Below are 22,092 nucleotides of genomic sequence, written 5' to 3'. Positions count from 1 at the left end.
AGAATGGACATGTAAAGAGTACTTAAAAAACCAAAAAGAAAATAGATCCTTATAAAAAGATTTCCAGAATACAATATAGTTCAGAATGCATCCCTCTAAAAGAAAACAGCAGCTCCTTTCAGGCCAGACACAAGCAGGCATAATAGCAGAGCTGCATGTGGCTAATGAGAATTAACCACACCTGACCAGGGACCACAGACCTACCCAACTATAAAGCCAGTGTCCACCCAACATCACAACAATAAAAACTGCCTGTCTGCATGATGAAAACTGCATGGGAGGATAGCGCCCCCAAAAGCCACTTCCACAGTGCAGGATCTACATTTTGCTCCTTTTTTTTTTTTAAGACAGTTTCCCACTGTGTCATCTCAGGTCCTTGACTCAATAGGTAGACCACACTAGCCTGCAACTCTCACAGAGATCCCCCTGCGCCTGCCCCTGCCCCTGCCCCTGCCCCTGCCCCTGCCCCTGCCCCTGCCCCTGCCCCTGCCTCTGCCTGGAAGTGTTGGGATTAAAGGCAAGTGCCACTACTAACAGTTTCAACTTTGTTTTCACAACATTGATCTGAAAGATGAATTCCTAATCCCTTCTTCCCAAGAGGTAACAAATAGTATTGAAATGAAATTGAAATAAATATTTTCTTTCAAAAAAACATAACTTTTCTGAAGATTTTCTACATAGTTATGGTCACAGCTGTATACAAAAGGAAAAAACAAAAACATTGTCAGATTTTGATATTTAGGAATTAGCTAATCAGAAAGGTAGCCTAGAGTTTCTCATGGCAATACTTTCTTGATACAATATTTACTAGTTACTTAAAACAGGATTCATCCTGTGCAATCATCTAAATCAAATGTCACAGTCACCTCTTTCTTTAGTAATTATTCAAAATAAGTTAAATATCATGACTATAAACAAAATAATGTGTTAAATTACCACTTTGTTTTCAGAATTACCAGATGATCCAGGGCCTCCAAGGCAATTTCAGTGTAAATATTTCTGTTAGGACTAATTCAAAAGGTTAAACAATTTACCTAGAATCAGAATGAAAGATCTGTAAATACAGTTTCTTTAAATTCTTTTATTATCATTGTATTATGTTTGTAATATGTGTAGCCAAGTATTTACTTGGTGTACATGTGGACGTCAGAGAATACCTTCTGAGGACTTGCTTTTCTCCTTGTGGTTAAAGGAGAACGGACTGTGGGAAGCAAAGTCCTCAGGCTTTCACAGCAAGCACTCAGTTCCCATGCCCAACATATTGTAATTTAACAAAACACTGGGAAACCTTGGATTTCAAACTTTCAGTAAACCACTAATATCCTTTAATCAACCTCCAAGCTGAAAACCAGCCCTGAATAAAAAAAAATCACCATGAGCTTTTCCATTTCAAATAGTACGTATGGGCCAGATGGTGGTGGCACACAGCTTTAATCCCAGCACTTGGGAGGCACAGGTAGGCGGATCGCTGTGAGTTCGAGGCCAGCCTGGTCTACAAAGTGAGTCCAAGACAGTCAAGCCTACACAGAGAAACCCTGTCTCGAAAAACAAAAAACAAACAAACAAAAATGCTTATGAAACTATGTGTGTGTGTATATATATATATATATATTACATATATTCAAGCACATATGTATATAATTTCATGTGTGTGTGTATATATACATATATATATGTATATATATAACATCTATATCAGATATCCCTGAAAAATATTTTTTAAATGTAAGAAATATATATCCAATTCAGTGTTAGTAATTTTTTTTTAACTTCTTCGCTTTTTCTTCCTTTTCATCTCAAGAACTTACACAAAGCTGGTATGTGTGGTAGTACACATTTTTAATACCAACACTCAGGAGGCAGAGGCAGGCAGATCTCTGCGAGTTCAAGACCAGCCTAGCCTGCATAATAAATTTCAGGCCATCAGGCCAGCCAGGGCTGCAGAGTGCAATGGTGTCTCAGAAACAAAACAAAAAAAGGTGTACATTTTCTTTTTCACAAACAAGTGTTTAAACAAAAATGACTTTTTAGTAGGTCTTTTCATTTAGAAAATACTGAAATGGCAGGATTTTACACCGTTATTTAAAAAAAATACTGAAGTGCCAAGCATGGTTGCACAATGCCTGTAATCCAGCGTTGGCGGATAGGAGCAGGAGAATTTTCACAAGTTGGAGGCCAGCCAGGTCTAAATTATACAAATAAATAAACAAATCTGGAACATGATTAAAGGGATAAAAAAGTAAGTTCACAAGGAAGAAGAAAGTAGAGGACATCTGGGCAGTGGTGATGCATGCCTTTAACCCCACACGTGGGGTCAAGTGTTTGTGGGGACATCCGGGCAGTGGCGATGCATGCCTTTAATCCCACACGTGGGGTCAAGTGTTTGTGAGTCCAAGGCCAACTCTGGTCTACACAGCTGGTTCCAGGACAGCCAAGGCTACAAAAAGAAACCCTGACTCAAAAAAACAAAGACAAGAAAGAAAAAGAAAGAAGGAAGGGAGGGAGGGAGGGAAGAAGGAAGGAAGGGAGAGAGGGAGGAAGGAAGGGAAGGAGGGAAGGAGGGAGGGAGGGAAGGAGGAAGGGAACTATAAGACAACAGGGATAAATCAATGTAGTCTGAGCAAATGAAAAACTGATGAAGGACTTAGAACTACAAAAATTGAATACTAAGCATCTTGAGAAAATTCCAACAAGAAAAAAGCCAACTCATGCAACAAAAATCAGAGTGAATCAGGGATCTGAAACACAAGATACCACACAGGCACAATGAGGTATGAAACTAAAAACATAGACCTGATGGAATTTCTATACAGAAATATTCTCAGGTCCCTCCCCTGCTCTCTGGCCAGGTGATTAGCCCTGCCCACCCCAGCAGGACAGTGGAGTGCCAGATGGAGAGTACAAGGTCTAAGAGCTCAGCTTTTTTCTAAAGGGGGGTCAAAAATTCTGAATTCTTTATAACAACTGAACTGTACCTAAAGTCCCATGAAGAAAATGGCAAGTCCGCAACCAACACATAAACAAGTTCAAAACATAAACAGAGTAAACTTTTTCTACACAGTTTCAGTGAATATACAAAAGAGAGACAAATAGGTAGGAAGCCGGTGTGACAAGAGGCGACTGAGATGTAGCTTGGGGCTGCAGCACACTGCTGGGGTCTGTGAGGCCCTGGATGCCCTCCCAGCAACAACAGGAAAAGTAAATAACAAGCAGAAGGTAGAAAGCAAAAACAAACCAGTTCACAGTAAAGTGGAAGCATACAGAGAAAAACAACAACGGAAGCTTCAAGAAAAAAAAACCTGATTAATATCTTCAGGTGGGTAATGAAACGATGCCTCAGCAAGCGATGGGGAAATGCTCCAAGGACAGGAGAGAACTTTGTTTAAATAAATGACAGACAACATGGTTTTGGAAAAGGTCAAACACTCACAGAAGGTGAAAAGAAAATGAGACAAACATGAAAAATTGAAAACCTTAAAATAAAAGTAAAGAGACCAATCCAAGAAATCTAATATCCAACTGATAAAAATGACATTACAAAAGGATGAAAAAAGAAATGAGGGAAAAAATGTATCAAAGAATTTCTTAAGAAAAAAAAATTTAATATGCATTTTCTCCAAGTACCTGGAATAGTTAAATTTTTAAAAATTAACACATACTAGGAAAAACTTAGGAAAAACTCAAGACACTGGAGATGTTGCCTAGTATATAAAAGGCCCTTTTGAAGCCAAACAAGGAAGTAGTAGTAGTAGCAGCAGCAGCAGCAGCAGCAGTAGCAGTAGTGTCAGGCACCAAGAATAAAGAGAAGATCCCAAACAATTCCAAAGAGTCAAAAAATAAAATAGAAGAAAAAGGAGGAAAGCAAAGTAAAAAGCAGACTTTTCAAATAGCAACACAAGAAATAAAAGAAATTCAACCTCAAATTCTGAAAAACTAATTCCAATTTCAAATCAGTGGTCTAGTGTGTAACTACCAAAAAAGAAGAAAAAAAAATTCTTAGAAATTCAAGTTCTCAACACTACATCTCATGTTCACCCTTCTTTGAAAGTTTCCAGTGTACTTCAGAAGAAAAGCAAAGCAAGACACAGCAAAGAGAACACAGACTCAAGATGTGAGTGGTCCTACACTGCAGATGGGTAAACAGCTCAGGACGAGAGCTGCCCAGGTTAAGAGATACATCAGTGAGCATGATACAGAAAGTCCTTGCCTTCCAAGGTATTAAATTTAGTGTATCAACAGCTCCCAAAAGAGAGCCCAAGGATCCTTTAGGCCAGGAAATCCAAGAGGGACAATGATTTTCATTATAGTATACAAACATTATCTTTTTTGATATTCTGAATGTTGCCAAGAATCAAAGCAGAAGCAAACTATACTACTAGGGTCACTGCATCCTCCCCGGCCCCTGCCCATTCTTCACCCCACTGGAGTCTCAGTCCATAATGTTCTTGACCAGGCCAAGAATCCTGCTCAGTGGTAGAGAACCTGAGTAGCTTATGTAAAACCCAAGGTTCAATGCCCAGTGCAGCAACAGCAAGTACACACACACCCCAAAAAATACCCTTGGCAAAGGAATAAAAATCATTAAATGTATTAAATGTCAACACACACAATTTCTATCATAAAATGAAGAATGCCGGTTATCCTAAAAATACTGTGCAACTGAATTGCAAGCTGAACTAGCTGCTTTTATTATAAAACATGATTTTTGTTGTAAGACTGCCAATAGATGATCATATGGGCTTGGCTATTTGGCAGCCTTTTTCTCAGACTGAATGAAGATATAGCCTTTTACCTCAAGGAAAATTAACAATATTTGTCACCAATCATAAAATGCAGCTCTTAAGTAAAAGAGTTTGAATTTTAGATAACGTGTAGTTGACTAGTACTCAAGTCTCTTCTTTTCTAGGATCAATGGCAATATTAGTAAGAGTTAATACTTGATATATAATAAAAAATGCCAACATTTGAAACACATATCTAACTCAGTGAACCAGTATTTTCCAACTGCCAAGTCATAGCCTTAATAAAGATAAAAACAAGCAGTTATTATGTTTCAGAAAATGAGCAATTAATTTTAAGAAAACAAAGGTTCACAAAGGACATGACATTTTTAAGTACTTCACCACAAAATTTCATTAAATAATCAAACTATAATCTTTGCTCCTGGGTACATGCCCCCTCCTCAATAAAAGGCAGAAAAATAAAATGGCTGAATATGGTGGCACATGCTTACAATCTCTCACTTGGGCAGTAGAGGCAGGAAGATAAGATTCCAGGCCACACAGCAAGTTCAAAAGGCCAACCTGGGCTTGAATACAAGAGAAAAACAAAACAGAAACAAAAAGTAAAAATGGAGTAAACATTATTAAACATACTATGTAATTCACAAACAAGTAGAGAACCACCCAGAGGAATTAAAAGAATAGAGGCAAAATTCAGGTATAACAAGGCAAAATTCAAAAGAAAAAGAATCCTGTCAAAATACTACTGGTAAGACGGACACTCATGAACTCACAGAGTTCATCATGCATGGCAACATGCACGGGGCCTCTATGGAGCCAAACCAGACAGGGTCCCAGCACTGAGATGGAGAAGTAAATAGGGGCTATCTCCAACTAACAACTGCAAAGGAAAAATCAGCTTCTCCAAGGGTGTACAAACCATAGTTAAGGGCAGGCTCCAGGCTCCATGTCCAGCAGTAGATGGCCAAGACAAAACAAACACAAAGGTTCTTTTGGTTTTATATTTTTGTTTTGTTTGGTTGGTTTGGGTTTGTTTGTTTCTTTCTTTCTTTTGGTTTTGTTTTGTTTGGTTTTTTTTTTTTTTTTGGTTTTTTGTTTGTTTGTCTTTTGTTTTTGTCTCATATTACCTTTGTTTGAGAACTTTTTTTTTTAACCATACTGGTCTTTTGCTTGTATAGTATGGTTTTCAATTTTGACTTTTTGTGAATATTGTGTTTGTGTGTGTGTGTGTGTGTGTGTGTGTGTGTGTGTGGTGTATGTACATTTCTCATGCTCTTTCTTCCTTTTTCATTTTGTTGTTGTTGCTGTTACTTTGTTGTGTTTGTTGTCTTTTTATTTGCCTCTTTTCCAAAGAAAGAGAACAAGACGGTGTGGCATTAGAAGGGTAGGGCAGTGGGAAGAATCTGGGAGATAAGGGGAAACCATGATCAGAACATATTGTATGAAAAAAACCTTATTTTCAATTTAAAAATATGAACACTTCTGCTACAAAAAAGAAAGAAAGAAAGAAAGAAAGAAAGAAAGAAATCTGTAGATCAGTGTTTCTTTTTAAACTGAAGAAAACTACAGGATTTCTGTCCTGTGGTCTGAGAGAGAAACCAGAAAGAGATATCTATAAATGCACTACACCAACCCTATGACAAGCAATTCCTATCACAGCTCTACATGCTGAATATGGAGAGACTGGGTCAGCAAGGCCAATTAACAGACAAGTGCCAGCTGCCTTTGTCTTTTTCAGCTTCAGACATTCTTAGCACTCTTATTGAACATACAGTAATAAAGTGCTACCACTTAGCAAGAAATCTCCTTTGTCTGCAAAGAAAGTGAATATTCATAAACTCTAAGCCTACAGAGGCTCTCGGAGGATAGATAGTTTCCCCACAAGGTTGTACCTGTCACATCCGCTCCACTCCTTAAAACCTGAAAACTCCACGTAGTTCCTTCACTGGGAGCTTTCACATCTAAGTTCAAAGATGACAACTTGAATACCTTCAGATGTCAACACGTGACATGTGAATTTATTTAATAACCTACTACTTGGTTAGTGGGGGCGAAACTGGGTCACTGGAGAGTCTAGATTATTTTTTCCCCCAATAAGCATTTAAAAATACAACTCATAAATAACATTAGTGAAAACCGAAGGCAGGCACCAGGCGTTTGTAACTTCTCAAAGAAGTGAAGAATCCAAGAGTAACTAAGGGCTCACACGACCGAAAGTCGTGAAGTCAATGGAAATTCAAGGGATGTGTAAAGTCAGGACGGTCTCTGGGACCGTCTACCATCTCTCTTGTCAACAAGCAGTAATACAGATGAGCTGGGTTGGGGGGGGGGAGAGGGCTGGGGGGGCGACTCACTCTAGACGCCACTCTCCCCGCCCCCCCTCCTCGGACTACCTGGAGGAGGTGAGAATGAGTCATGCTATTAAGGTAGGACAACTGGGAAAGCCAAGAACGGCGATGGCTGACCCGGGACTGGCAGCTAACTCTCCCACACCAATCCAGACTGCAGGCCAAGCCTGAGGCCTGCGCCGCTCACCACCCGCGACTGCCCAGTCCCGCGGGTCCCCTTCGCCCAGAGCCAGCTAGCTGGGACCCTCCCCGGTGCGGGGGGGCGCATGCGCAAAGGCTCCACTACGCTCGCCGCGGGCCACGGCCCAACCCTCCGCCACCTCCTCGCCACCGTGAGCACCAGGCCCCACGCTGCCTCACGGGGAGCAGGGCCTCGGAACGCCTCCTTCGCGAGCGCCGCCCCCACACTCTGGAAGCCGGCATCACCTGGGTCGACCTTCGGGCTCGCACCTCCGGACGTGGGGACCTGGAATCCCCTTCTTCAAACCAGAGCGCCTACGGCGTCTTCAGAACTTGCTTCGGTTTAAGCTCAGCGCCTTCCTGGTTCCAGCGCCAGGCAGCGTCAGCCGAGCTATCGAGTGCGTCGATGCAGGCTGCTGGGGCTTTGGGAATGCCGAGCAAGTGGATTGTCGTGCCGCCAATTTTTTTTTGTGTTTGTTTGTTTAATGTTTGTTTTTGCGTGTTTGCATAATTGGATTTTCTTGTTCCCAAAAAGCAATAAAGGTGGTACTATGGGATGTTACTGCCTTAGTAATCGCCGTTATCGTCACAGATAATCAGTAAACATCTACATTCTGAGAAGTTATGTTTAAGACATCCACGGGGAGCAAAATTGGTTAGTTCCTGTTCAGCGAGGTGGAAATTCGCCCAACAATAATAAATCATGGGAGTGTGTCTGCATAGAGTCGTGTGTGATTAAGTTGTAATGATTTATTTCCAAAAATACATTTAAAATAGGTGGGGGGGTTTTCCCCTGCCAATAAAGTGAAGGCAGTCACGGATTGGACGCAAATTAGTTTCTCATATTAAAGTAACTTGGATAGAGGGAAGAAATCTTCCCAATGCGAGAAGTTTCTTCTAGAAAAGAAACCAAATGTGTAGGTTTATCAAAAGACTTCAACAGCCGAAATTAAAGAAAAATGGCATTTTCTGTAACTTATACCTTTTTTTTATGCAATTTTTTTCATCATTTAGAATAAGGAAGCAAAACTAAGGCGACAAAGAAGATATTAACCTGGGTTCGGCAGACAGCTAGATACCAAGATACAGATTCCACAGACATTTGAGATGCAAATCACCGCCACTACAGATCTATTCCTGAGAAGTAGCTGGACCTTAATTCGCCAGTTTTGAGGGTCCATTTTAAAACATAACTACAACACTACGTGTTTGTTTTAAATAATTCAAAAGCTGGGGAACTCTTGGGATATATATGTATGTAGGCTGTCAGCTGAGCTTTACCCTCAATGATTTTTCTTTTCAAAACTGCTTTTTGAAATGTCTCAGCTCAGGAAAATATTTGCTGTTTAATGAAACAACATCGTACTTCATAGCATTTATTAATATGATTTCAAGACTTTGGACTTTTTAAAACAGAAACTTCCTAAGAGAGGAGCTATTAGGGATGTGAAAAGGGATGAGGATAGCCTCTATAAGAGGCTAATAGGAGACATATAATTTTTCTTATGTGGAAAACTCATCATGGAAATCTCCCTATACAATTATACACTAATAAAAATTGTAAATTAAACTTCCTTTACACAAGTAGGACTCTATAGCCAGACACAGGAGATTTATCATTGTTTCATCTACCATCCCTATAGTTAAAACTAGTCAAGAAGACGAAATAATGTGGAAATCTGTTGGTTCAAATTACACAATAGTCATGCCTGACCCTTCTCTGATTACCTTTAACGTGGTCATCTTTTCCTCTAGCTCAGAAGATGGTATATGAGTTTGGATTTAAGTCATGTGCTTAAAAGGATAAAGAAGTATCTGGAGGGTCTCCTGTCCCCTTATCAGGCTTTTAGCAGCACTCATTGGGGAGGTGTTTGTGAATATGTATTTCATGATTCAGTTTGAGAGCCACTGGAACACCACACCAACTTAGCAGATCCCGTTACTGATCATCCTGCTAAATAATCTTTTTAAACAGTTTCACAAAAGAGTAAAAATTTTGTGATTATTCTCCTCCCTTATCAGAATTTCAGTGTTACAGATAGCAGACTAATGCTTAATGTGACTTTGTTTCTAAATTCACATACAACTTAGGACCTGTTGTTTTTCACTCAAAGTCTTGTGAAATAATAAAAGCAAGAGTTCATGTGCTTCATTAACACCTAATGCTATTGCTGTTAACAGAGTAAACTTAAGCTTTTGTCCTAAGGGGGGGGGGTAGTTTTCAGAAGGAAAGATAACAACGTCAGAGAAAAAGTAAAGTGACATTTCTAATAAGCTTTATTTTCTTCTCCTTTAAGTGTGCAATGTAGTCTGAGTATTTAGTACTACGTGAAGTTATGTGAAGTTTTAAATTACACTTACTCGAGAAACCGTTATATGCCATATTAAAATAGAGCTCTCTTTAGAAATGTTTCAGATTGTTTTTATGGAACTTTTGAAATTATTTGCTAGGTGTGTTTTGTTCTTCTAACCAATAAGTTGAAGATATACATATTGATAGCGTATAATTGCTTTCATTTTTACTGAGTACTGGATACAAGAAAACGAAAATATTATCTTTTAACATCAGACAAAACTCATTAATATTCAGTATACTGAAAACGCCCCCAATTCCGCACTTAGAGGTAATTTGTTTACTTATTCAAGTAAACGTAACTTTCCTTTTGTAAATATCCTTTTGTGTGCATAAACAAATATTTGCACAGCTACAAATCTCACAGCAAGCTCTGGCTTACAGGACACAGACGTGTTCCCCCCATATAACAAACAGTTTTCATAAAATGAGTCAAAAACACAATTTTAAGTTACAAATCAGAAAGAGAGTTGGCTTTCTTTTCCCTCGGAAGAGCGAAGAGTGAGTCTTGTTTTCACAGTCCACGGTAATCAAAAATTAGACGAGCGACAACGTCGGTAATTTTTTCCGCAGAATTCAAAAAGTGGTAATCTTTTGTTTTTAAAAATTAGGAAAGCGAAATATAATGCTTGCCAGGATACTAAATAATTGAGGACAAGGTGCTGGAAGTTGTTACGAAAAAGAGTAAGGATCCTGAGACCTCAGAAAGGAAACGAAATGGAGCTGCGCCTAACCGGGATCTAAGAAATCACCTTAAAACGGAATCTGGCAGGGAACGGCTGCTCTCAGGAAACAAGTTAAATCGACCAACCCGGTCTAGCGGGATTGGGAGTCAGTTTTGACTCCAAGGAGTGAGCAGTAGGGCGAATTACAGGGACCCGAATTTAGCGAGGCTGGATGTGAGTCGGAAAGATCCTAAAAGGAGGCGAAGGAGTCCAAGGAGCCGCAAAGAAGCCCCAATCGCAGCAGGCACGTGAAGCCAAGATGCATGGCTGTGCAGCTGCAGCGGCCTCAAACGGAGCAGGAAGGGGTGCAGGACCTGAATGCTCCAGTGGTTGCTGGGCCTATTAACTGTCGAGAGTCCGATGCCTGGCCAGAGACCAGGGGTCATCAGTGTAGGGTCGAGCAGTTGGGGTGCCCACCCAGAGCGAGGCTGTAGGGTCCGGTACTCTCTGAGGATACCAACAGACTCTGATTGCAGTGCACTTGTCAGTTTCCTCTTGGCCCCGCCTCCGAGAAGTCTATCCAGCTCCCCAGTGTTTTACTAAGTCGTGACACCAACGCAAAATCCACGCTTAATTAAATTAATTAGGGATTCTTGTCAATCCTGGATTAATGGCCAAGAGCACCGGCGGCCGAGACTATTAAAAAAAAAAAAAAAAAAAAAACCCGACCGCCTAAGACCTGCCTCCTCTCCCCGCCCCCTCTGGTCCCCTGCTTGCCCTCCCTCTCCAGCCGGGTAGACTCCAGCCTGGATCCTCCATCCTCAATATTCACATTCACATTCATATTCATATATTCTCTCTCTCTCTCTCTCTCTCTCTCTCTCTCTCTCTCTCTCTCTCTCTCTCTCTCTCTCTCTCTCTCTCTCTCCTCTCTCTCCCTTTCCTCCCTCTCTCTCTCTTCCCTACTCCCTCTCCACCCCACCCCAGGTAGTGGCGCTCCTGCTACCCGCGAAGGGGTTCACTCGGAGTTGCGAGGGGAGGTAATTTACTCAGAACAAGGGGCCCGCCTTTAGGAAGTATAAATAGTGAGACTTCAAGAGCTGCGTCGCTATCAGATCTGAACTCTCCGCAGGAAGAATTGTCAAAGATCTTAACATTGAACACGCGCGCTCCGGCAGGGAAGCATCAGTTCCCATTTCCCTCTGGCGGCCCCCGCCCCTTCCCTCCTCCTCCCTCTCCCCCCTCTCCCCCCTTTCTCCTCCTCCTCCTCCTCCTCCTCTTCTTACTTCTTTTTCTCCTTCTACTTCTCCTCTTCTTTCTTCTCTTTTTCTTCTTCTTCTTCCGCCTCCCTCTCCTCCCCCACCCCCTGCCCCATTGATGTGTTATTATTGGGGGGGCTGGAGCAGTAAAAAAAGAAGGAGGAAAAAAAGAGCGGGGCTCGGCAGGGAGAGCTTGAGCGCGAGGCTGACCGACAGCGGCCGCGATGGAAGAACTTACGGCGTTCGTCTCCAAGTCTTTTGACCAGAAAGTGAAGGAGAAGAAGGAGGCCATCACGTACCGGGAGGTGCTGGAGAGCGGGCCGCTGCGAGGGGCCAAGGAGCCGGGCTGCGTCGAGCCGGGCCGCGACGACCGCAGCAGCCCGGCAGTCCGGGCGGCCGGCGGAGGCGGCGGCGCGGGAGGAGGCGGAGGCGGAGGCGGAGGAGGCGGAGGAGGTGCTGGAGGAGGAGGAGCAGGAGTAGGAGCTGGAGGAGGGCGCTCTCCCGTCCGGGAGCTGGACATGGGCGCCGTGGAGCGGAGCAGGGAGCCCGGCAGCCCGCGGCTGACGGAGGGTAACGGCCTGCGCCCCCGGCCGCGGTTCCCCTTCCCGCCTTCCCTTGTCCTCCGGGCGGGAGAGTAGCCGGGGCCCAACCGGGAGGAGGGTGGGCAGCGCAGAGGGCCCTGGACCCCAGTTTTGGAAGCTACAGGGAAAGTGGAGGGGTGGGAGGCCAGACTGCTTAGTCGTGGGTGGGGTCCTCGCATGGGGAAAGACGTGGGGTTGCGCGCACCCTTCTTAGTTGCTCCGGTTGCACCGAAATGCGTTTTTCCGGAGCGGGGCGGATGGGGCTGCGCTGCGGGACGAGGAAGTTTGTGTGGCCCGCTGAGAGAGGGGTTGTGGCAGGGGCTCACCAGGAGGCCAGTTGTGACTAGCGTATAGTCCTGAGTTTGCCTGAACCCCTTACTAGGCCTAAAGGAAAGAAGGGGGAGGAAGAGAGAAAGGGAAGAGCCACGTAAGGTTGCCCCTTCTTTACAGCTGGACCAAAACCATTGTAACTCGGCAAAGCCTCTAAATCTCCGGATCTTAGGATCCAAACTTCACATTCTCCTTGAACTATTAAGGTAGAAGCCAAGCCAAAGGTCCAGCCAGGCCAAGTTGATTTTCTCTCGGTAGAGGCATTGAGGAGTCTATGGTGTGTGTGTGTGTGTGTGTGTGTGTGTGTGTGTGTGTGTGTGTGTGTGTGTGTGTGTAAGGGAGTGCGCTCTATACTCTATACACAATTTCTTTACTGCCTAGAATCATGCAGTACTGTGGGAGTGTATGTGTGTATGTGTGTGTGTGTGTGTGTTGGTGAGGGTGTCTTTTGGAGACAGCAATGTCAGAAAATGGCTTTATCTAATTGGTGAACCGTCTATCAATTCAAAGTTAAAAATTAATTTGGCACGCGGTACTGCAGTAACTGGTCTGCTGCCATATTTTTCCAATTAAGAAAATATGTGGCATGCGTAGAATCACAAATTTAAGCAAGCAATTAACTTGTTTATAACACGGTCTGTTCCTGTTTAGGCCATTAAGTGGAAGGTTGGGGGCGAAGGAGACATTATATTAAGTCTATTAATCAACTTGAAATTTGGACTTGTTTCCCTTTGAAGCCCCTAAACTTTGAGGGAATCTACTCTGTGGGTGACAACAGACAAAGCCTTCTCACCTTCCCATCTAAAGAATGTGTGTTCATGTTTAAACTTTAATATGATGGTAGTGAGATGATTTTCCTATTAAATTGACCCCTAGTGTTTGCTGTGACCTTATCTACTTCCTTCCTGGAGGAAGGACAAACGTCCACAAAATGAACTCCGAGAAGCAGAAATACAGGCAACAAATAAGATTACTGTATAGACTACCAGGCCGGGGCAAGATGTGACGGTTCGCCTTTTCCTAGATCTGGGACCGTGTCCTCCTTAATTTAGAAAGTGACAGGATGGCTAAAAAGGGGCTGGCCTAGAGTAACCCTTCAAGGTTCATAGCTCAGGAACTTGGCTTAGATAGCCCAAGAGAGCCCTGGTGAGCCAGTTCCTGGGTTTGTTGACTTCCAAGCTCCGAAAGAGTGTTAATTTCTTTGTAGCTTGGCTCATTTTTTTTTCCATGTTGATCTGAATCCTGGGTTAAGAGGAATCAGCCTCTATTACCTAAACTTAGATTTGTCAGTGGACATCTGCCTTCAAATCAGGCACAGAGGATGCAAGGTTAGATGGACCTTATATTGATAAGGGCCTGACTAGCTCTCCTCTTCTTTACCCTTTGGCACACACGGATATCATCCCTCCTGTGGCTCTATTTGCTCACACGGCCAGAGCTCCTATCATTTACGTGGAAGGAAAGGACAGCAAACTAGCAACGGATGTGTGCAAAAAAAAAAAATGCATATTTTATTAAACATCCGAGCTGCTGGATGCATGAAAAGGTTTTGAACAGCCAATAGAAACCGAGCAATGTTCTGCTTGAACCTGTTGATCTCAGTGGGTTTCAGCCTTTAGGGTCGAGCCTTGGCTTCCACCCGAGGAGGGAGAAGGCGAGGATAGATGCAGCGGTGGGTTTTGTTGACCACCAGAGTCTGTCTTATTTTCTGCCTCTACCCTTCTAGCCAAGCGTGGGCGGCCAGTCCTCCAGGCCGCCAACATGGCGAGGTTGCCGGTGCCAATTCGACCCGGGTCTGGCAGGGAGCACGGGCACTGTCTAGCTGCCTATGGAAGTAGGGGTCTGGCCCGAGCCCTTAGGCGCCCAGGGACGTGGCTTTCTGCGCAGCGCTGTCCCAGTATCTCGTTTTCCAGCTGCGACCTTTCAGCGGACCCAGTTGTTCCTAAATTAGACCAGCAAGTTTGCGGGAGGCAAAGGGCCAGAGGCAGCAGAGGCTGGCGGGACAGCAGAACAGCCCTCTGGGGATGGCTGGTGTGCGAGGCCTTCGCGTGGCCTTGCCGCGCCCTTTAACCGAGACCGAGCTCTGTGAGAGCCCCGCGCGCACCGCTTTTGATTTCCGTGAGTGCGTGGAGCAAATGAGTGCGAGAGGGTCAGGAATGTATTTGTTGTTGGAGGAAGAAGGGAAGGGAACAGGTAGTGAGAGGGTGAGCTGAGACCCCAGTTAAGTTGGGGAGCCGCGTGCCCACCTTGTCCCCAGGCAGCCATACAGAAGTGACTTTGCGGTCTCAGAGACCCCATCCTCTCTCCGGGTATGCATGGGGATCCCCGCTCCCCCAGGGGCTAGGAGTCTATAGCCTTCTGGGGAAAAAAAAATCTGGTAATGGGCTTGTCTTGCTGTTTTTGTCCGTGTGTGTGTGTGTGTGTGTGTGTGTGTGTGTGTGTGTGTGTATGCGCGCGCGCGCGCGCGCGCGTGTGTGTGTGTCTGTGTGTGTCTGTGTTGGTGCGTGCTCCGACGCACGTGTGGTCCTTCCTTGGTGCCCTCTCCAGTGTCCCCTGAATTGAAGGATCGTAAAGAGGATGCGAAAGGGATGGAGGACGAAGGCCAGACCAAAATCAAGCAGAGGCGAAGTCGGACCAATTTTACCCTGGAACAACTCAACGAGCTGGAGAGGCTTTTCGATGAGACCCACTACCCAGATGCTTTCATGCGCGAGGAACTGAGCCAGCGACTGGGGCTCTCGGAGGCCCGAGTACAGGTACCCTACTGCGAGGAAGTGGAGGCTGGGCTCTAAAATCAGAGCCCTGTACTTACGTTTGCAGGCAGCTGCAGGTGTCTGGTATGAAACGAGAAAGGGAAGGACATCTTTGCTAAAGGTCTTATTTTCTAAAATGGATTTTGATCCCGTAGCCCCTTTCACCCCTAAGCCAACATATGTTCGCTGAAGAAGAAAGCTGCGCTGGGCTTGCTCCCAGAGTTTCTATTAACCACACCCCCCCTTGCCCCACGCTGTCTTTAATGTGGTTTAATCCTAATGGGCCTACTTTTATAAGCCTTAAAAAAAAACCTACAGAAAACGTTTTATCTCTGAAGCCTTAAAAGTTACAATGAGTATTTTGCTGCCTGGAATTGGGTTTCGTTGAGGGACTAGGTTTGCCAAACGGATATACCAATTAGGTTTATAGATGTACAGACTATAAAGAAAATTAGCATCTGTTAAGTGCAAAATTTTACAGTGTACTGCTAACGGTACCGTCTCTAACTGAGCGTGAAACAGACGACACCGAATGTGTTTGGCCACCCTTTGTTCCTTCACTTAACCGAAGCAAAGAACCGGAACCCATGCAAACTCCATTTAAAAACAAAAAAACAAAAACGTATACATCTTATTGTGGATGTTTGCAGAGCCTGGCCTTCAGAAAGTCCCATATCACATGAAGTCAGAACTGCAGCTTTTTTCATTATTGGTTGCTTAGGTGAATGTAAAACCAAAAAAATGGGGTTGAGGATAATCTAAAGGGGGAATTATAAACACACATACATATCCTTCCAGCTTTATGGGGAACAAATTTAAACGTTTCAGATTGTATTTCCGCTCAAATAATAAAATTGGGAGAAAATGATGGTCATTATTTGTTTGAACACATGGAGCAGTTTTAGGCTAGAACATCTGCAGCTGTTGCAAAGTATCGCTGTAACAGATACTCCCTGGGTCTCTGGGCTGAGAGACCACCATCTGTAAGGAACTATGCACAATTCTTATGGGGCTTCCCTGCATCTTGTAATAGGATCAGGGGGAAAAAACAGAGCAGTAACGTCGACAGAGAAAAAATAATAATAGGCCGCCTTGGTCATCACGACGTCAATCCTAGAGTGTCCCTTTTTAAAGCCCGGTCTGCTTTGCAGCCTGCGCAGAGCTCTCTAGAGACTGCGCAGCCCCTTAAAACCGTGGTAATTATTGCAGCCATGAGTAATAGTATCTCCATTCCAAATCTTCTAGGGGGGAAAAAAAAGAGTCAAGAAGCCTCAGGCCATGTGAGTCACACAAAGGATGCCACCCTGGCATGAAATCCACCCTTCTATTATACTCAATATCAGAAGAAATTTTTGAAGATTTACATTGACTGTGGCACTTGATTTCAAAAACTTACCAGAAAATACTCGGAAGCAATTTTGTCCTTTCATGTTTTTTTTTAACATAAATTGTGAACCAATCGATATGCTGTATTATTGGAATTGTATTATTGAAGCCTTATTTGAATTAAACAAACAAACAAATAAACAAACCTCTGTCATGCTGACTTGAAAAGTTGGCAAGTTATTTAAGAAGATCATATCCAATATCCAGGGATTGCTTGATACCTCTCCTTTTTGTGGCACACTTTTTAAAAATGAAGTTTATTGCTGTTTCCCACCCCCCCCCCTCATACTTTCACTTAAGTTACAAAAGCTATTTTCTGGAGCCTTTCCTACTGTCCTAACTGCAGGCAGTGGCTTTTTCTATAGAAGCAAATTAGATTATCATGATAATGGCACAATTATTCTGCCACTGAGTTACACTCCGCTGCACAGAGGGACAGAGAAATTCTAAACTTCTTTTGTAGTAAGGCTTTTTATGACACTAATTACCTTCCCCCTCCATTCCCCCCACCACCACCAAAAGAAGGGTCATTATTTGCTTTACTGTTTAGTTTTTCTTCAAGATGAAGCTAATTAATATTACAGGCTATTACTGAATCCATTCTTCTTGGGTCTTAACTGGGTAAACATTTAAACCCATTATCACATTGGTGTCAGGTACCAGGGAGTGTTTTGGACCCCTGGGACTCCGTAATGTGGAAAGATGAAACCCGGAACTAGTAGTAATTTATCAAGGAACAATTTATCTTACAAAAGCGTCTAGGAAATCTTTCTATTTTGTACTTGACTTACATTTCTAATTCTGAAAATCAAGGCTGTTTTTTATAATTTAACATTTGCCTGCCTTTTATTTCCCAAGGCGTGCCTAAATACTTTTTTTCATTATACTACTATAATTTAAGATATTTTGAATCATCATATTTTATGTTCTCTCTCTCTCTCTCTCTCTCTCTCTCTCTCTCTCTCTCTCTCTCAACTTTTAGGTTTGGTTTCAAAATCGAAGGGCTAAGTGTAGAAAGCAGGAGAATCAACTTCATAAAGGTATATTTCATAATTCATTTTATCATTAAATAAAGTGGGTTTGGAGTATTTCTCTAAGACAAAAAAGTCCAATGGATGATGATGATGGTACTTGATTTAAGAAAAAGTTCTGGGCAGTTAATGAAAGTCCTACTACTTAAAAGCAAACTACAACTTATTTTAATTATAGGAGCAACTTAGAAAAATGACAGTCTAGTTCTAATGGAGTCAGTTCATCTTTCTACCATTTGGCACCTTAGAAAATTATACTATAAATGTTTGCCTCACATCTTGTGCTTCATTTCCCTTTTTTGTTTGTTTGTTTGTTTTTATAGGTGTCCTTATAGGGGCCGCTAGCCAGTTTGAAGCTTGTAGAGTTGCACCCTATGTCAACGTAGGTGCTTTAAGGATGCCATTTCAGCAGGCAAGTACAACCTAGCTTCAAGCTGTTTTTAAGTGTAAAAAAGGCCTGAATGTTTGTTTGAACTGCTGAACATACCCTGTCTCTGAGTCTCAATGTCTATTCATTTGAAGAACCAATTTCAAGACTATATAGTGGACACACTCTCCTTTAAAAACGTATAGTGGTGAATACTTAGTCCTTTCTGTTTTCATAGGAACCCCCGAAGGAGCCTGAAGGCAGTAACCTGTCCTTTTAAAAATGCATTTAAGATTGCACCTGGGGACAGGAAGGAACAGCCTTTGATTAGGATTTTGTCAAATCAAATACTGAGGCTGGCCCAAAGATGTTTTTAAAGCAATCTTCTAAATATTCTTTCTAGGTATTTTTTATCCCTTAGTCACATTAAATATCACTGACAGAAGAAAAATAAATGCAACTATTCCCAACCTAGACTTATTTTCAAAATCTGTCAAAAAGAAAAAAAAAAGATAGAAAGAAAAAAGTTTCATCTTTGATAAAGAGGAAAGACTTGGCCTTCCCAGGGCTGGCTGTCCTACCTCAGCAATCCCTTTCTGAGTCATGGGGGGTGGGGTGGGGGAGTGGGGAATCTTTAGAATAACTTTTTTAAAAAGGCAAGCCTGCAGCAATAATTTAATCCTGGGAAATCCCAGGGTCCTGAACTTCTTATTCTCTAAGCCCTAGGGCAAAAACCTTTCCATGCCACTTCTGACCCTCCCCACCTTCAGCAGGCATCCCTGCTCACCGAGGCCACAATGTCACAAATAAGTTTTCAGCCACCAACACCCTGGACTGGGGAGAGAGGCCAGGTGATACTCATCTATTGGGAATGAGAGTTAGAGAAAGCTGAGTCCCCCCACTCACCACAAGACTCACGACAAGATCCTGACTGGAAGGCATTTGAGATGAGGATAGTTGGAGGAAGAGAGACAGAGGGGCAGAACTTACTAGCAAGCTGGCCCTACCTAAGACGGGAGAGATCATCTGGGCAGCAGAATCATCTGCATCTAGAAGAGTGTTTGAAATTTAGATTAAGTCCCCAAGTAGACCTTGCTGTAAACAGGACCCTCAGGTATCTTTTGCCACAGGAAAAGTTTAAGACCTGCAAATTCAGTAGCTTCGCTAAGTGACCAGAAGTTGTGTATATGTTTTATTTTAGTAGTGTGTCCACGGGTATGTGACAGAGACAGGAGAGGGGGGTAACAGTCCTTAACCCCAGCCTTTCCAAGATATTTTTGCTATGTTGAGGTGGGTGATGCATGGGGACTATATCAAAGTCACCCACTCACCCACCCAGTTCCCAAAGGGGACCCCAAATTCCCGCAGACAAGGAACCCAAGGAAACATGCTCATAATGACCTAGGGGTAAGAACCCTAGAGTATTAATGTGGTGTCCCAGATTTAACAAAAGGCCTATAATGTCCTTCTCCAAACAGATATTAAGAAAATGTTGCTTCCCTGTCGCGCACCCCAATTCTCCCCATAGCCAAGCTGGACGCCTTTAATGTTCTGTTTCTATTCTGTTGTCACCCTAGGATAGTCATTGCAACGTGACGCCCTTGTCCTTTCAGGTTCAGGCGCAGCTGCAGCTGGACAGCGCCGTGGCGCACGCGCACCACCACCTGCATCCGCACCTGGCCGCGCACGCGCCATACATGATGTTCCCGGCACCGCCCTTCGGACTGCCGCTGGCCACGCTAGCCGCGGACTCGGCCTCCGCCGCCTCGGTGGTGGCTGCCGCCGCCGCCGCCAAGACTACCAGCAAGAACTCCAGCATCGCGGATCTCAGACTGAAAGCTAAAAAGCACGCGGCTGCCCTGGGTCTGTGACGCCTGCACCAGCGCCACGGTCGATGGAGCCTCCCGAACGGCGCGACTCCGCACGCCCTCCGCGACCCGCTGCTTCTCCCGCACCCGCTTCGGACTGCCTAGGCCTGTCCCTACCCCGCTGACCGCCGCCTTTTCTTGCTGCGCCCTGGATCCCCAGGGCCGGACTCTGCGCTGGACCCGGGATTCCACGAGGGCCACCAGCCCACCCGCCCTTGGGACTAAACTTCGGCTTTGTAGGAGCGGGTTTGGGGAAGTCTGGATAGAGACTGGACAAAGGAGTGTGGGAAGAGTGAGAAGTGGATAGCGGCACAGCGGCGGCGATGGACTCATACGTAGAAATAAAATCTGCTAACGACAAATGAGCAAAAGCAAACAAAAAGAATAGAGAACGAACTAGAGAGAAAAGGAGAAAGGGAGCTTGTTTCTTATTATTTGGCTGGAATTAGAGAGAGGACGACGAAGCAAAAACAATTCTAAAAAGATATTTTGTACATAAAAAAAATTACGGAAAAATAACCTGGATGAATCTTGAGAGAAAGGCGGGAGGGATTTATCAACTAAAATGTATGTTTTTTTTTAAATGGCCAAGAAAACAAAACAGAAGGAAGAGGTATACTTATTTAAAGAATTAAGATGAAAAAATGCGCAGCTGGGAAGTTCACAGGTTTTGAAGCTGACCTTTTTTTCTGCGAAGTTCACTTTAATACGAGACATTTGATAAGAGAGGCGGGCCTCCTTTTACGTTGAATCTGATGCTTTGAGTTTAAAAAACACCATGTATGGAAGAGCAAGAAGAGGGAAGACAGTGTGGAAGCAAGGAGAGAAAAAAAGGACGTCAGAAAAAAAAAGTGATATCACAGACAATGACTCCTCTGAGAAATTATTATGGCAGAACTGTCCAGACTGCTGACAGTAAATTCTGGTTTGCATGTTACTTGTATTCCATTGATGGTGTCCCCCCCCCTCCGCCCCGTTCTCATGTGCACTCACGACACTTTCATTCTCAGTATGAAAAGCGTCTGGAAATTGATGTGAATCCATATATAATTTGTCCGGCCTTTGATCCCAAGGGGCAAAGGGAAAAAAAAAAAGTCGTAAGGGAGTAAAGTACACTCTGAGTCTTCCAAGAAGATAGAGGCTGTTAGAAAATATGGGGAAAGAAAAAAGAAGAGCAAAGCAAGTCATGAAGGTATACAGTCCTGCGTCCGTCGTGATAGGCGCTTTATCTGTCCACGTCACTCCCTTTTCCTGAATTCCCTCTTGCTGGTTTCCTGAAGTCCTGTTTTGGGGGGAGATAATGCTTCATTTCCCACCCACCCCCTCTCTATCCCGTCAAAATCACCTTAAAGGACACCCAGCTAGGTACAGACACTAGGTTTGTGTATAATATGTTGATAAACACGAACAAAGTTTATTTTGGCTATAATGTGTGAACTAATGGTTGACTTTCAACATTTGCATTTTATCTCACAAAGGTGTATCTATTCAAGTAATCGTTTTATTTGTTTCAATTCATGTAGCTATTTAAACAGGAAAACCTTGGGCTAAGCAACCTGTAGTCCCAATTCGCTAGCAAGCCTCCTTAGGATTTCTCCCCTCCTTTTAATTTACATGAAAGAGGAAAAGCTCTTCTTGCTGAACTTTGGTATGCGTTTGAGCTTTGTAACTATTTGTTCTCCATGAAAACAAAATTATTTATATTTGCCATATTTTTTCTAGTGTATTAAGTTATTTTAAACAAAAGAAGATGCTGTTATGACGTGTTGTCAGTACAAAATGTTTCAGCTCCACTTCTGTTAAACCTTTTAAATAAGTGCCAAGTTATTAACGAAGACACTTTGCGATCAATTGAATGAAAATAGTATTGTTTCATTTGATGGGGTTCGCGTCATCTTTGTTCTTGTTACTATTAAAATATCCGGGATACTCTTTCCTTCTTCCTTTTTGATGATATACTCGAATATTTCTCTCTCTTTCTCTCTCTCTCTCTCTCTCTCTCTCTCTCTCCCCTCCTTCCCTCCCTTCCTTCCTCCTTCTCTCCCTCTTTCTTTCCGTTCTTCCCCCTGTAGCGCACCCCTCTACGCTTAAGCGAGGCCGTCAAGGGGTCCTGAGAAGGGTGGCCTTGTGGATCCCCAGCACCGAGGCATCTCCTTCCACCTACCTCACAATACCTACCATGGAGCCCAGATTAAACTAAAACACCACTACCACCAGCAGCAAAGCCAG

At 43.5% G+C, this 22,092-nt stretch overlaps 2 protein-coding genes across 5 annotated transcripts in view; one reads left to right on the top strand and one right to left on the bottom strand.

The window, feature by feature from the left end:
• Positions 1-11,966, bottom strand: part of RSRC1 (arginine and serine rich coiled-coil 1) — a 299,338-nt gene extending 287,372 nt beyond the window's left edge. For 2 of the 3 annotated variants that reach the window (XM_084768529.1, XM_084768530.1), the window contains exon 1: positions 7,517-7,675. The gene's annotated coding sequence lies outside the window, so the exon portion shown is untranslated. Of the gene's footprint in view, positions 1-7,516; positions 7,676-11,846 lie in introns of those variants that run through there. The other variant, XM_084768531.1, reaches the window with a different exon arrangement.
• Positions 11,171-21,795, top strand: SHOX2 (SHOX homeobox 2). Of its 2 annotated transcripts, none has more exons than XM_084768532.1 (5): positions 11,171-12,117; positions 15,006-15,214; positions 17,580-17,637; positions 17,952-18,040; positions 19,573-21,795. In XM_084768532.1, the coding sequence occupies exons 1-5, from the start codon at positions 11,772-11,774 to the stop codon at positions 19,864-19,866; spliced, it is 996 nt and encodes a 331-aa protein (XP_084624658.1). In that variant the 5' UTR covers positions 11,171-11,771; the 3' UTR covers positions 19,867-21,795. The 2 variants fall into 2 exon arrangements, with proteins under 2 accessions (XP_084624658.1, XP_084624659.1); XM_084768533.1 differs by having other exon boundaries at positions 11,174-12,117; positions 19,609-21,795.
• Positions 21,796-22,092: the final 297 nt, after the last annotated feature.

The sequence above is a fragment of the Acomys minous genome (assembly GCF_964271855.1).
Source record: "Acomys minous genome assembly, chromosome: 19".
Lineage (NCBI taxonomy): Eukaryota > Metazoa > Chordata > Mammalia > Rodentia > Muridae > Acomys > Acomys minous.
Note: the sequence above shows the minus strand (reverse complement) of the source record. Positions and strands in the feature narration are given on the sequence as shown.

What these genes read in the sequence shown, in the direction of transcription:
- SHOX2 (XM_084768532.1), top strand. Translation starts at nt 11,772, where the DNA reads ATGGAAGAACTTACGGCGTTCGTCTCCAAGTCTTTTGACCAGAAAGTG. An exon ending in GGAGAATCAACTTCATAAAG is followed by an intron (nt 17,638 to 17,951) that starts GTATATTTCATA and finishes TTGTTTTTATAG; the next exon opens with GTGTCCTTATAGGGGCCGCT. An exon ending in TAAGGATGCCATTTCAGCAG is followed by an intron (nt 18,041 to 19,572) that starts GCAAGTACAACC and finishes TTGTCACCCTAG; the next exon opens with GATAGTCATTGCAACGTGAC.